Here is a 16,352-nt window from a genome sequence, read left to right as displayed (position 1 = left end):
TATTAAGATCTCAAAAAATTTCGATTCGAAACTTATTCAAAAAATTTAAGATTCGAATCGAAATTTTTTAAGATCTTAAAATTTTTCGATTCGAAACTTAATTAATAAAGCATAAAATTCGAATCAAAATTTATTAAGATCTTAAAAAATTTCGATTCGAAACTTAATTAAAGATCTTAAGATTCGAATCGAAATTTATTAAGATCTCAAAATATTTCGATTCGAAGCTTATTACAAAATCTTAAGATTCGAATCGAAATTTATTAAGATCTCAAAAAATTTCGATTCGAAGCTTATTAAAAAATCTTAAGATTCGAATCAAATTTTTTAACATCTCCTTATAACGTATTTCAGAACCTCCTAAAAGATCAAAGATCCAAAAATGTGATCTTTTGAAAAAAAAAATCTAAAATATCACATTTTTGTCATTTTTGATTAAAACCATCCCTTTTTCAATCCACAGACCAACGGATGAGAAAACTACGATGCACAATTTTTCACATCGTATCTCAAAAATACTTCATCCATCCATCAAATTCGGTACACAGGTGTGTTAATTCACGTCAACCCGCGTTACTTTACTTCACCTGTAATGCAATTGATGATGTGCGACACCAACGCAAAACGTTTATTATTTTTATATTTTTAGTTTTTTTTTCTGTTTTTAGTTAAAGAAGCAACCGCGCGCGGCAACTTGCAATTAACTGCGTGGGCAAAAACTACTATCTACCCGGCGATGATGATGACGACAAATAACAATAATATGCAGTAATAATAATCATGTTGTGCGCTTCTTCATGTTTTTTTTTCATTCAGCGTTCTCACGTAGCAAATCTAAATCATGAATGAATGTTCGTCCCACGCCTGTTTCTCTTCTTTGCATTGTAAAGTAACGATTATTATGCAAGAACTAAACAATTTAAGTTTTTTTTCCTCTTTTTTTAAATAATAATAATCATCAAAACGTCATTGGTGTCGAGCGCGTATAAAAGAGAGAAAGAATGAGGAAAGAATTTACATAACGGTAAATGGTAATGGATATGCGCTGCAGGAACAAACGAGATGCTTACGTCAATAAATCTCAATTTGTGTCTTAATTGCATGTAAAAATTTTACTAATCTCTCTTAGTTTTTTTTTGCTATGCTTTGAGAGATTAGTTTCAGCTTGAGTTGATGACCTGAACCTTATCTAAAGAAATGTCTAATGCAGCTTGAAATGTTTTTTCTTCATTTCAGTCTGTTCGTTTATTTCAATGGAACATAAAAAGCTTAAAATTGAACCAAAGATCAAAGAACCTGAAGTTGAAATAGTTCAAAGGATTTAGAATCGAAGAAGTGCAATTGAAGTACTTCAAAAGTTACCAAAGTTGCTCATGAGTTTTTTAAAAAGCTCCTAAAAGTCTTAAATCTTCTTTTAAAAAAAACTTTAACTTATTAAAAAGCAGTTTAAAGCCTCAAAAAGCTCAAGGACATTTGAAGGACATTCTCAATTTTATTGAAAAATCGACAATTCAACTTGATATTTCAACATTAAGCGCTCTTATTGTTCACCTCGAAGAGTTTCAACTCATTTTTCCTTCTTCCAACTCAAGCTAGAACTCGATCGACCAACCATACCGCATGAATGAGATCCAAGATAAAGAAGTTAAACACCTGAATGATGATAATAAATAAGAAAAATGTGTGTTCAATGCAAAGAAGATGGATGTTGCTGTTGTTGCATCATTTATGCATTATAAGAAAAATACCTTTTTATAAGAAAAAATAAAGAAAAAAGAGGAACACACACATGCTGCTATTAGAAGAGATCACAGAGTAAGTAACGAGAGAGTGTTCTTTGCAACATTAAAGGTAAATAAATTGTCTTGCTCCGTTGTTGTTTATTTATTGAATTTTGCTTTTGGATGTCGACGACGAAAGAACGAACGAAGAACTGAGATGTCTTCCGTCTTGTTGCTAATGCACTTTATCTATATTGAATGTCATGTACAGCACACCGGAGCGAGAGAATAAAATGATAGAAGGATAATAAATAACAGCAGTAGGTAAATCAAAGACTATACGGCATCTGTCAATGTTTGTGAAAGAACGTATACGGCGCACAATAAAAGATGAAAATTTTACTGAAATTTGTGCTTCTCGAAAGAAGACGAAAGACGACGAAGGATGAGGAGGAAATAGACAAAAGAAATACGATAACAGGAGAGAAATTTGATTTGGAACTTATGTTTATTATGATATTTCATCTAGTTTAGTCAAGCATCAAAGGAATGCAAATTTTAGCTCAAGTGAAATATAGGAAGGTTTTCATGTCATACGGATGTCATTTTCAGTGAGTGAGGCAAGCTGTGAGTGTTTTAAGAGGCAGTTATTGTAGTAAATTGGATTCTTTTTCATTGGAAAATCAGAAGTTCAAAGATTTTTTATTTTAATTTATTTTTTTTTGTCATAAAAAGTAATTGTATAAAATTCGAATTTTAAAAAAGTTAATTAATTTATATAGAAGCAAAAATTATAAAAAAATTTTTAAAAAATATTTTTATTTAAATATTTAAAAAAAAATAATTTTATAAAAAATATTATATTATTTTAAAAATTATTTAATTGTTAAATTTAAAATTATTGATTAAAAAATTGTAAGTTATTTATTTTAAAAATATTTCATAAAAAATATTATAAAAAATTTAAAAAAATATAATTTTAAAATTTAAATAAATTAAATGTAATTAAAGAAAATAAATAAAATTATAAATTTAATGAATTAAAAAAAAAATTTTAAATTTAAAATAAAAATTTTAATAGGATTTTTAACATTTTTTTAAATAATTTTTTTGTCATATTTAGCATTAAATATCAAAATATTAAGAAATTTATTAAAAATTTTTATTATTATTAAATAAATTAATTTTATGAAAAATTTAATAATTTAGGTATTCAAATTGAATTTATAATTTTAAAATATATTTTAATAAATTTATCAAAAATTTAAATTTAATAAATTTTTAAAATAAATAAAAAATCATTTAATACGATATATTATTAGAAATGTATTATATTAAAATTAATTATTAATTAAATTGAATTTAAATATTTTTTTTGACGATTTAATTTTTGAAATTTTATTTATTTTAGTAAAATATAAAAAAATAATTAAATAATATAATTATTATTATAAATAAAATAATTAAATTATTTTTTTTTATTTTATTTTTAATTAAAATAATTTAATTTAAATATTAAAAGTCAAAAAAAATTAATTAAAATTTTTAAGTAAATTTTTTTTTGCATTTTTATATTAAAAAAATCTAATATTAAAGTAACTTCCAGAAAAATAATTTTATCAGTTAAAATGTCGTTTAAAATTTTAAAAAACTGTTAATCCGTAAGTACAAATTCATGTTCAATAATTTTTTTATCTTCAATTCTTCGTTTTCTGTTTCAAATCCTTTCGCAGAATTGACCAACACACGCAAAAAACTATTCCGCCGCAAATTTTATTCGAACAACAAAACACATTGACCCCAATTATCTCTAAATATGATTGTTATTATTATTATCAAAGTCATTCATTTATAAACACGCGCAGCACTGAACAAATCTAATCCCCCCTCATAAAATGTGTCTATTTCAGCTATTTTGAAAATTAAAATAAAACCGCATCATAATCCGGCCAATGTTTTGTCTCTCGCTCGCAAAATTTTCCAAAAAGGGGTTGTTATGATTATTATTTTCAGTTGCTTTCTTTTGTCGTGGCTAAGTCATGTCACACAAAAAGTAGCACTATTAATGTTCATTTAATGCCGGCAAAATTTTCGCAACAGACACTCCTTCCAGCGCGGCAAGTAAGTATTTTGCATGCATGCTAATGAAATAGTAAACAAAAGATATTTTGCGGTTCTGCGAGTTTGTTTTGATGCATTTTATATGTATGTCATCGTTGTGTCGTGTCTTTTTTCGTTCCCGTCGTCGTCGTCATGCCTGGTTAAATATTTTTATTTTTCGTGCATAAATATGAGACAAACGCGATGCATACAATTTTTGCAACAAATAATAATGGAGTGTTGTGAATGAATTTGCCGCTCTTTCTCCTGTCTCACATGTGAAAATATACTAAGTGGTTGTGTGTCGGATATTATTATTATTATATGAGAATTTAAAATAAACAGGAAGTGAAAAAAATTATCGGAAATAATTGGTTTTTATTAAAAGCACTAAAAAGTGAAAAACAAGAAAAAAAATTTCATTTAAATAATTTTTTAAACTTTAATTGAGCTTATTGGAGATAATTATTTATAAAATTTTAAAAAAATCTTGAGAATGGAAAAATTTTTAAAAATATATTTATTTTTTGAAATGTCAATTTCGTGGAAATTTTTTTTATAATAATTTTTAATTAATGTTTTTCAAAAATTATTATGTTTTAAAAAATTTCTTAATTTTTTTTTTTTTAAATAATTTAAAAAAAAATTAAATAAAAAATTTTATAGGTAATTAAAATTTAATTAAACAAAATATAAATATTTTTATTAAATTTTATTTTAATTAATTAATTTATTTTTATTTAATGTGAAAAAAATTAAAAATAATTTTAAAAAAAATTAATTAATATTAATTTTTAAATTTTAATTAATTTTAAAAATAATTATTATTTTTTCAGATAATTATTTATTTTATTTTTTTTTTAATTTATTTAAAATTAAATTTATAAGAATTCAATGAAAATTTCGATGAACATAAAAATTTCCACAAATTTCAATAAAAGCAACTTAAAAACAAATAAATAAATGAGACAAAATTGAATACATGTTAAAATAATAACAAAGTGAATCCTTCGGGTGAAATTTTAAATGATATTATAGTTTTTTTTTTATTTTTTGTATTCTCATGTCATGGGACATTCATTTATTCTCGGGAGGAAATGATGATGGCTTTTGTCCGAAAGAAATTTTCTTTGCTGCCGGCAATTCATCTGACGCTCCGTATTTTAATTACTTTTAATGTGCTGCTGCATTGTCAAAACATGGAAAAATTGAATAAAATTTATGTGTTACCATGATCGTTGTTCTTCTTTTATGATGCAAAAACTCAGCAGTCTCCATAGACGAGTTTATTGCACTTTTCATTAAAACAGCATTAAATAGGTTTCATTGCTGCATATTTACAACCGACTGTCCATTTGCAAAGCAACTCAACTGTAGACAAACAATGATGAGATGTGAAGGGTGATGGAACGCATGTTGGTAATTAAAATTAAAAAAACTTTGAAATTTTATGAAAATTTACCTCAAGAATTTTTTATTTTTTTTAATTTATTATTTTTTTTCAAAGAATAAAAATTTTAAAATTATTTTTAAATCAAAATGTTAATTAAATTGTAAAAATTTTATATATTTTTTTAATAATAATTTAATTTTTTTAATTATTAAATAAAATAAAGAAATAAAAATAATTTAAAATAAAAATAATTAATTTAATTTAAAAAAAAAATATCTAATAGTAATATTAACTTTTTTTAATTCAATAAAAAAAAATTGTAATAGAACTTAAAAAAATTTTTTAAATAATTTGTATAAATATTTTAAGAAATTAATAATGATCATTAAATAATAATGATTATTAAAACATAAATTTCTTAAAAAATTTTTGGATATTAATCAAAAAAATTTTCAAAATTCTATGTTTTTGTTTTTAATTAAAATTTAATATTTAATTAAATATTTTTTTCTTAAATAATTTAATAATAATTTATAATTTAAAAAATTAAAAAAAAAAAATTAAGTTCAAAAATTTATCAAACAAAAAAAAGTAAAAATGCAGTACGATAATGTCCGTTATGCAACTTCTCCCATCCAACACTCAAAAAGCTAGAAGGGAACAAAAACATTAACTACACCCGTTGCCATACAAAAAGGACCAATATCAAAATTCCCTTCTACTATCACAATAAATTTGTTCCCATTTTCATCTTTTTTTTATAAATAAATTTTTCATATAAAAAAAGTGTTAATTAAATATTTTCCAATTTCGGTGAGTGTGTGTTGAACTTTACGTTGAACAATAAAGGGAGCTTATTTTAATGAATGGAAAATAATATGAAAAGTGTTTATCTTTCTGCTCTCCCTGCCTCCCCTGTGTGTTTGTGTTGTGTTGTTTGAGCGCAAAAATTGTTGTAAAGCAATTTATTTTCCTCTATTTTATTATTATTATTTTATATATTTTTTACTCAAACTTCATACTGAGAAAAAAAATTTTCATCTCAATTTCCACAAATATAAAATAAAATAAATTGCAGCATGTCCATGGTGCTTTTTCTTTTATTTATTATTATTTGTTAACTGCAAGCAAGTCACAATTTTATATTTATTACGAACAAGATAATGAATTTACGATAAGATGACTTTTTCGCTGGAATGTTGGTATTTTGTGAAAGTAACTGCATTACTTTTTTTTCGTAGTTCATTATTTTGCCTATTTTGCAACAACAACAACGGATTTCTCGTAGTTTTCTTGCCAAGTCACAATGTAAACTGAATAAATTAATATCAGTCATTATTTTGTGTTCATTAAGGTAAAGTTGTGTATAAATGGCGATTATTTCACCTGATAAGGTACGAGTCGTGTCATTCGATAGTTTTTTCAATACTGAACAGAAGTGTAGCTATAGATCGAAATTCGATAGGCAAGGCTTCGATTTTTCTTTAGTTCAATGTTACGGAACTGATGTTTGAACACCCGAACCAAGTTTATTGAAATAGTTGTTCCCTATGGATTGAAAAGTGTTTAAATTAATCCCTTAAGAGGTTAATTTAATACCTTGAGATGTTAAATTAATTCCTTGAGATGTTAATTTAATACCTTAAGAGGTTAATTTAATACCTTGAGATGTTAAAATAATCCCTTGAGGGTTTAAAATAATCCCTTGAGGGTTTAAAATAATCCCTTGAGGGTTTAAAATAATCCCTTGAGGGTTTAAAATAATCCCTTGAGGGTTTAGAGGTTAATTTAACACCTTGAGATGTTAATTTGAAACCTTAAGAGGTTAATTTAATACTTTGAGATGTTCAATTAATTCCTTGAGATGTTAAATTAATCCCTTGAGATGTTCATTTTAATTCCTTGAGATGTTAAATTAATCCTTTGAGATGTTCAATTAATACCTTAAGAGGTTAAATTAATCCCTTGAGATGTTAAATTAATCCCTTGAGATGTTAAAATTATACCTTGAGAGGTTAAATTAATCCCTTAAATTAATCCCTTGAGATATTAATTTAATACCTTAAGAGGTTAATTTAATACCTTGAGATGTTAAATTAATACCTTGAGATGTTAATTTAATCCCTTGAGATATTAATTTAATACCTTAAGAGGTTAATTTAATACCTTGAGATGTTAAATTAATGGATTCAATGGATTAATTTAAACACTTTTTGATCCGTCGGGTTGTAATAAAGACACTTTGTCAAAGTTAATGTCAGCACTCGTGTAACAGCACTTGCACTATCAATCCGTGTGATGGTTATCAATAAATTATGTAAGGTAAATTAATTTCAAGTGCGAGGTTCGCGATCGTGTACTCACCGTTGTACTTGTCGAATGCGGTTGGAATATAGCTCGAGTCGTGCACGTAGTTATCCAGCAGATAGGATTGGATGAGATTTGTTTTGCCTGCGGTTCCATCGCCGACCACAACACATTTGATACCCGGCGACTTTGCACTGCGTCGTTTGTTTTCGTCTTTTTCTACAACAACAAAAAAAAAGTATTTCAGTAAATAGGACAAAGAAGAAAAAAAATTCAAGAAAAACATGCATGAGTAAACAAATACACGTAATTTTTGATCCTCCAGAGATAAAAAAAAAAGTTTGTCTGTGGTTTGTTACTTGATTTCTTTTTGTTTGGCGTTGGTTATTTATAAACTCTATGGCAGAATGGCAAGATAATACACCAACAAGAGACTTGTAAAAATGGGGAAAAAATTACAAAAGAGATTATACAGAAACAGTTTTATGACTTATTTTCGTCTGATTACCTCGAACAAAGAAGAGAAAAAGTTCTGATAGGGGATAAAAGTTATTTGAGAAATTGAAAATAAATTTCCTCGTTGCCACTTTTTGAATATTTTTCCGATGGAATTTCGAAGCCACGTGTCATAAAATACATAAGTTTTGAACAACTTTTTTAATTGACTCGAGGTGAAAAGGTATGTTCTATGTTTTTGTTAAAGTTAGATGATATAAAATATTTTTTAAACAAATAATTAAAAATTTAAAAAAAAATAAATTTAAAATTTTAATTCAAAAAAATTAATATTTTAGTTTAAAATTTTATTTTTTTTTATTTTAAAATAAATTAAGAAAAAGATAATTAATTAAAAATTATTAAAAAAAAAAATTATTTTTAAAAAATTTTGAAATTAGGTAAATTTTTTTTTATTTTTTATTATTTTAAAATTTCATAAATTAATTAAAAAATTAATCAAAAATTAAAATAATCAAAATTATACTAAAATTAAGAAAATTTTAATTTAAACCAACAATTTTAAAAAAATTAATTAATTTAAATATCCTAAAATTAAGAAAATATTGACTTGAACAAATAATTGAAAAATAAAAAAAATGAATTAAAATTTTAATTAAAAAAAATAAAATGATAGGTAATTTTTAAATAGAAATTTTCAAACATTTTTAAATAATTTAATTCCTGTTTAATTAATTTGTTCTTGATCAAATTAAATAAAAAAAATTAATTCTTTATTAAATTAATTAAAATAAAATTAAATTTTTCCTTTAATTAATAAAAAAATAATTAAAATAAATTAAAATAATAAAAAAATAATTAAGAAAAAAATAATAAATAAATATTTAAAATTAAGAAAAATTTAATTTTAAAAAAATTGAAAATTACCTACAGTTTTATTTTTTTTCTAAATTTAAATTTTAAATTATTTTTTTTTTATTTTTAACTTTATATTAAAAATAATTTTTAAAAAATTATATAATCAAAAATTAAATTAATTAAAATTTAATTAATTAAGATTTACCAAACTTCGATAAAAAAAACTTATTTTTCACATTTTAGTACTCCTCAACTGCATTTTTTAAATTATTTTTTTTTCTTTCAATTTTCTTATCAACTTTTTTTTATATATTTTATAGAAAACTGACACCAAGCATCTTATTAACATTTCATGCTACTCTCAAGTTATTTACGACTCGAAACTTGTGTAAAATACCCAAACTTAATTTATGGCCCATTAATTCCCTCGTCAGCGTCTATCGAACAAGTCATCATCGAACGTTGTAATTTAACAACCGTTCATTGTGACAAAAAGCAATCAAAAATTGTCACACCAAATTATTCGTCTCGTAAAAAAATTGTTGTTGTAACAAGCAGCAATTTTGGGAAATGATATGATGCAGCTCGTTAAATAATTTATTCTTTGGCGAAAAAAAAACAATTCTTAGAATTGAAAGTCGTCGCAATCAAATTAAAGCAAAAACCGAGTAACCGGTTCCAATGTCTTTCGATCGTCATTCAGCAAGAAGCAGAATTTAATTCTGGATTCTTCTTTGCTTAAGTTGGAAGTTGTTGTTGCCTTTTTTAAAAATGGCCCAGAATCATCATCGCATAACCGTGTTAAAAAAAAAAGTTTGTTATTTGTTATTGTGTAACTGTTTGTTGTTTTCTTCGTCTATTCATGGTGCAAGTGCATCATCATCGCATCATCTTCCAATGGAGCGGATGAATAAACCAGAAGTAAAGACTCGTAAATGTGTAAATAAACAAGGAGAGAAAAAAAAATTTAAAAAAAACTGTAGACAAGAAAAAAAAATTGAATCTGAAACAAAGAAGACGAAGAAGAATCAAACACCGTTGCTCAGTTCTGTTATGTGATTCTTTTCGAACAAAAAACGAGATGGAGAAAGAAAAACGAGTCTTCAATGCAATTCAATAAAATGGTGTTGGTCTATGTTTCATGCAGTTATTTCTCCAGACATGACGATGAAAGGCGCATGAAAAGCAAATTTATGGCTTTCCATCGAGTGCAGTCAAGTGTTTCTGATGGGAAACTACAAAAGTAATGCATTTTTGATTCATCATCGACTGTCGAGTCATGAAAGGAAATTCAATAGACACTACTCTAAATGATATTTCATCATCATCAAAGAAAAATGTTTCCCTTGTTCTTCTCGAGTGAATTAAAATTTATGTTTTCCGAAGAAATTTTGTTGAGCGAAATTCATTTAAATTTTCTAAAAGATTTGTGACAAAATCTAATTAGAGAATTTTCGGTTATTAAATTCTGATAAATTTATTCAACGTTATCATTATTAAAATGGGTTAATATGCTACGTTGTAGTTTTGTTGGCGAACCACAGCCATTGAACGGAAGTGAGTGTTATATTACCAAAATGTCTGATGCTACTTATTTTGCTTGTTTAGACAGAAACATTTTAATTTCGATTCAAAGATAGAATTTTATGAAAAAATAAAAAAAAAGTGTTTCTATCTAATAAGCGGAAATCAAGTGTTTAGTCAGTTAGGATTAAATCGTTGAAAATTTCTTAAAGTTTTGAATCAAGAATTAAAAAAAAACAGCAATAATATTAAAAGATAAGTTAATTTAAAAAATTACCGTAAAGTAGAAAATTTTAAAAGAATTAAAAAATTTTTTTTGTAAACAAAAATTGAATTAAAAACTAAAATTTTAAATAATTCTTTAAATTTTTTTTCAAATTCTTATTTTTGAAAATTTTCTAAAAATTTTGTATTTTAATTTTTTTATTTAAAATTATCATTTAAGTAACAAAAAATTTAAAAACACAACTAAAAAATATTAAAAAAAAAATAAATAATGTAAAATAATGAAATTTAAATCCATTTACTTCAAATTTTCTTTTTTTTCCTAAATTTTTGAAATTAATTTTTTTTAATTTTTCTTAATTTAGTTTAATTTCAATTTTTTTTCTCTTAGCATTATCTACATTACGGTAGTTAAAAATAAACTTAATTCATTTAAAAAATTAAAATTAATAAATTTAATTAAAAAAAAAATTTTAAAAAAATTTCTAATATTTTTTAAAAAATACTTAATTAACTCTTTAATAAATTAACAATTCAAAAATCGATTAAAACGAATTTTTGAATTGATATTAAACTTTTGATTCTAAATTAATTTTTGGAATTTAAACTATTTTTCCATACTCGAGGTTTTAAATTTTTTACTAAAATTCATTAGTAGAATCGATTTTTTGAGTATGGAAGAATAGTTTAAATTCTAAAAATTTATTTAAAATCAAAAATTTAATATCAATTTAAAAGTTCGTTAAAATCGATTTCAATAGGTAAAATTTTATTTCAAAAGTTTCAATCAATATTTAAGGATTTTAGAACTCAAACTCTATGAGAAAGAACAGAAATTTACTTCTTTTTGTGTATTTCCAATCCTTTGACCTTCATAGAGGTCAAAGTATTAAAGATGCTGAATTTAATTCAATAAACATGAAAAATTTTAAAATTAAATGAATTCTTAAACAATGAGGAGTACTAAATTGTAAAAATTTCAGAATCCTAAATGAAATATTACTTTAAAAATACAAAAATAACAAATGAGGAGTACTAAAATGTGAAATCAGTTAAAAACTTGAGATATTTTATTTGAAAAACTTTGAAAGTTATCAAAAATTCAGTGAGGAGTATAAAATTGTGAAAAACTAAACATAATTTTTCATAAAAAAAACTAACGAGACAAGAAATCTAAATATTTAAATTTTTCAGTCAAAGCACTTGTTTACTCATAATTTTTTCATTTTAAATTCTAAAATCATCTCTTACCTTTTTTATCAGCTTTCGCTTGGAATCGTCGCTTATTCTTCTTGTTCAGCAACAGCCATCGTCTTTCCTTGTTCACAACCTTTGAATTGGGACTCGTATCACTTTGAGACTAAAACAGCAAAAAAAAAAAAAGAAAAATAAACTGATCAGTATCAACTCTACAACAACATCATCATCATCATCGTATATTCAAGTTAATTAGAGACTGCAATGCACCGACATTATATAACGACAGAAAATTACTGCATCACAAAGTATAAATGGCGTGGAAAAGGATGCGATGCAATGCTCTATTTAGGTTCATTCGGTGAGTAGAGTGAAACGAAAAAAATTTAATATTTTGTGTTGATGATGGATATAATGATAAAAGTAGTTCAGTTTTACGTTATTATTATGATTTTTTTTTTGCTCGTACCTACTTTGCTAAAAGTATAGTTAAGGTTCGCCTCTTTTCGAGGATTTTTTTATTTTTCTATAAAAAGAAATTTTTTATGCACAAAACTGGACTTGTTAAATTATTCATCAAAAGCATGATGATGTTCATTACACCAAAAAGCGACTCGTGCTTCAGTCGAATTCGCAGGAAAAGAATTATAATAAAACCTTTTTTACCGCCATCAGCTTCGAGTACTGGCGGCGAACGGTGCCATTCTTCATTCGTCATTTTTTTTGCCAAACTGCGTTGTCGACGTTGTAAATTACAAAGCATTAAATGGCGTCAATTTTAATGGTGATGCCTTAAAGGTATGCGTTAAATATAAAGTTTCAACGAAAAAATATATTTTCATGTAAAATATATTTGAGCAAGGTTGGAGCAATTTGCGAAAATGTTTCTCTTTTTAAACTAATATTTGAATTAGCGAAAAAGCGATTTTCAAATTTTAAAAAAATGTTTTCGTTTTGAAACTTCCTATGGATTTTTTGAAAATTTATTTTGCTTAATTTTTCAAAAAAAAAATTTTAAATTTTTTATTTGAATTAGCAAAAAACAATTCTCAAATTTTTTAATTTAAATTTTATACAAATTTAAAAAAAAATTAAGCTAAAAATGAAATTTTTGAATATTGAATCAACAAGAAGGCGATTTACAAATTTTTAGTAATTTTTTTCAATTTAAAAAAAAATGTTAAATTTTTAATTTGAATTAGCAAAAAGGCAACTTTAAAGAAATTCTAAGTAAGCTTTTTGAATAATGATTTATAAAAATTGAATTAGCGAAGAGCGATTCTCAAATTTCATTATTTTAAATTTTATACAAATTGCTCAAAGAAATTTTGATTTTCTTGTTGATAAAATCGTAGTTTTGAATATTGAATTAGCGATAAGGCGATTTACAAATTTTTAACAATTTTTTATGAAATGTCTTTTGAATACTTATTTAGTTTAAATTTTTTTTTATTATTTTTATTATTTTTGAATTTGAATTAGCAGAAAGTAATTTTCAAATTTAATTGTTTTTAATTTATTCAAACAAAATCAAAATTTTTAAAATGTCGAGCTTACTTTTGTTATTGAATATGATTTAAGAAAATTGAATTAGCAAAAAGGCAATTTCCAAATTTCAAAAAAATTTTTTTAATTTTAAATATTTCTAATTGAAATTTTTTGATTTAGCATCAAAGCTATAAGAAATTTTTCTTCAAATATTTTTTTTCTTTAAAAAAATATATATTTTTTTATAATTAAAAAAAATGAAATATGAAACATTTTTGATAATTGCATCTACCTAAAAAAAAAAATTGTAAGTAAAAAAAATTTTTGCAAAAATATTTCAGAGTGTTAACTAGCTTGATGAAGCTTCTTTCGTATACCTTGTCTGTTTTGTTGGCGACGACGATAGCAGAGTAGAGTGATGCTTGATTGAATGAATTTTTTTTTGTCGGAATTATAATAATAAAGTGAAACAAAAGCAGGCAACTCTTACAATTCGCTTTACAGCAAAAAGTGTCTGCAGCAACGAAAAAAAAGTTAATAATGATAGTGTATAATAATAACGGTGCGGATCGGTTTCTTCACTCACATTATACTTTCTTGGTACTTTGCGAAAAAGAAGAAAATAATATTTAAGGAACGTTAAAAGTGTTGTTTAAAGAAGTACGAAAAGTTTTTCTTTTCGGGTTGTAACGAAACTTTTTGCAAAATGATGGAAAACTTTTTAAAGAACTACAAAACCTGCAGGTCTCTATTTAATTTTTTGACTGTTACGCTTCGACAAAGAAAAAAAAAGTTAAACAAAAAAAAAAAATAAAGAAGAAAGTTTGTGAATAGTGTGTGGAACGGTAATCGCGTCATAAATCTTCTTTTTTTCTTGTTTTAAATCGACGACGCGCCTCTCGGATCATCTTTTAATTGATTTTTTGGGAAACCTCCTTAAACTTCTCTGTAAAGCCCGGGTTTATTATGCCTCATCTATCGTAAAATCTGTGCGGTAAATCATAAACAATATGCTTTTAAACGGCGAGAGATAAGCTTTGAAAGCCGTTTTTTCGGTATAAAAGTAAATTTATAACATATTTTGGTCGCTTTTTTGTTATTTTTTTATTTTCGAAGCGCATTATAGAGGAAAAATTTTAATACTAAAAATTGAATTCAGTCCGTTAAATTTAATTATGTTTGAGGAGTTTAAAAATTCTCTTATTAAAACAAAAAAAAATTGAAAAATTAAAAATATTAATTTTTTTTATTTAAAATTAATTAAAAAATAAAATTAATAAAATTTATTAAATAAATTATTTTTTTATTTAACTAATTTTTTATTTTATTTTATTTATTAATTATTTTAAATTATTTTAAATTATTTAAATTATTAAATTATTTTTTTTAATTAAATTTTTAAATTAATTTTTTTTTATATTTTTAGTTTTGAATTAATTTTTTTTTATTTAATTTAACTTCAACATAATTTTAAAAATTTTATTTAATTTTTTTTTTTAATTTTTTTTTTAATTTTTAATTTTTTTTAAAAAAATTAATTAAATTTTTAATTTTCTTTATATTTAATTATTTTAATTTAATTATTTTTTTAAATAAAATTTAAGCGATAATTTTGGAAGATTTTTTTTAATTCAAAAATTTTCAAATCGAAATCCGCTAAAATGACTCGAAATCAAATTTCATGAAAACCACTTCCGACTTATTTTTTTCTGTGGTTTGCCATTCTCATGCCACAAATAAAGGTTTTTTTTATGTATTTATCACGAAATGCTCTTCCTCTTCCAACAAACACACACGTTCTACCGAGAACCATTTATTTTTTGTGTGCCATAAATTTACGTGTGTGTGCTTACAGCTGCCTCCCTTGCCCAGAAAAGACATAAATTATCTTTGAAAAAAACCGAGAGTACCGTAAAAGGCGCTGAAAGGCTGTTAAAGTGGTAAAAAGGCTTTCGTCGTCACACATCTAGACAAGGAAAATTAGCTAATTAAGTCATAAATGGATGCCCGGGAACTGAAATTGCTCTCAACTCGACACAAATATTCCACAAATTTTATTGAACCAAAACTTTTGACAATAACCATAAAAATTTAACATTCTCCATAAGACAAACGGAGATGATGATGATTATTACTCACATCACATGGAATGTTACAAACTTTCAATATATCTCGTAATTTTATTTTATTTTGTTTTTTTTAGGTTTGTAACAAAACGTGCAGTCGTCATCATCATCGCTTGTTGCTGCTGCGATAATTGTTATGAGTCGTCATTAAAAATTTATGTTAACAAAAAGTGAGAGAGAAATAGAGAAACTGCTTGGGAGTCCCATCAAAACGGGCAGTTGAATTGTGGAAACGAGCAATTTACCTTAATTAACTTTGATTGGGACCGAAAAACTTACAACAACTGGCCTCAAACTTTATCAATTTATTCATCATTAGATACGAGTTTTCGGGCGTAGGAACTCAATGAAAATGCAATTAATGGTCAACAACTTACGGCATAAACATAAATTGCCTCAAACTATATCGAAAAACAAACGATCGATTGAGTAGAAAATAGTTGATATTGATTGCTATTTTTAGATTTTCATTTTTATTTTTGGTCAAAAGCAATTTCCAGCTCGTTAGTAAGTTTTATTAAATTTATAACAGTTTTCTATTTTTGAACGTTAATGATTGCTTGGCTTTAGTAGAAATGTTGACATTAAATCAGGGGCGTAGCTTTATTAAAAGAAAAGGGGGATTTTTTAATGAACTTAAAATTTGGTAGAAATGATTAAAAACCTTTTAACAAGTTCAGATTCAAGATATTCGACTTTTTTGTTTAATTTTTTTCTAAATTTTGTTCTATAATCTATAATTTAATAAAATTTTAAGAAAACTGTCATAAATTTTAAGAATTAAAATTTTAAGAATTTAAAAATTGATAAGTAAGCCCTCATAATAAGAGGATTTTGGTTAAATTTTTTTTATGATCAATTTTTTTTGCTAACATCTTTAAAAGGCTCCTGTACATCGAAAACGCAAAATTTAGAAAAAGTCCAACCTAACAATAAAACCTTCATTTTGACCGTGAT

General features: G+C 24.4%; 1 protein-coding gene across 2 annotated transcripts in view; it reads right to left on the bottom strand.

Moving 5' to 3' along the window:
* The window catches only part of LOC134834648 (uncharacterized), a 40,053-nt gene that overhangs the window by 11,697 nt on the left and 12,004 nt on the right, over positions 1-16,352 (bottom strand). For both annotated transcript variants that reach the window (XM_063849383.1, XM_063849384.1), the window contains exons 3-4: positions 11,836-11,944; positions 7,579-7,740 (exon numbers count right to left, since the gene is read on the bottom strand). In XM_063849383.1, coding sequence (XP_063705453.1) covers positions 7,579-7,740; positions 11,836-11,944 — 271 coding nt within the window. The remainder of the gene's footprint in view (positions 1-7,578; positions 7,741-11,835; positions 11,945-16,352) is intronic.

The sequence above is a fragment of the Culicoides brevitarsis genome, chromosome 3, assembly GCF_036172545.1.
Source record: "Culicoides brevitarsis isolate CSIRO-B50_1 chromosome 3, AGI_CSIRO_Cbre_v1, whole genome shotgun sequence".
NCBI classification, from domain to species: domain Eukaryota; kingdom Metazoa; phylum Arthropoda; class Insecta; order Diptera; family Ceratopogonidae; genus Culicoides; species Culicoides brevitarsis.
The sequence above is the reverse complement of the archived record's forward strand: the minus strand, read 5'-3'. Positions and strand labels throughout refer to the sequence as shown.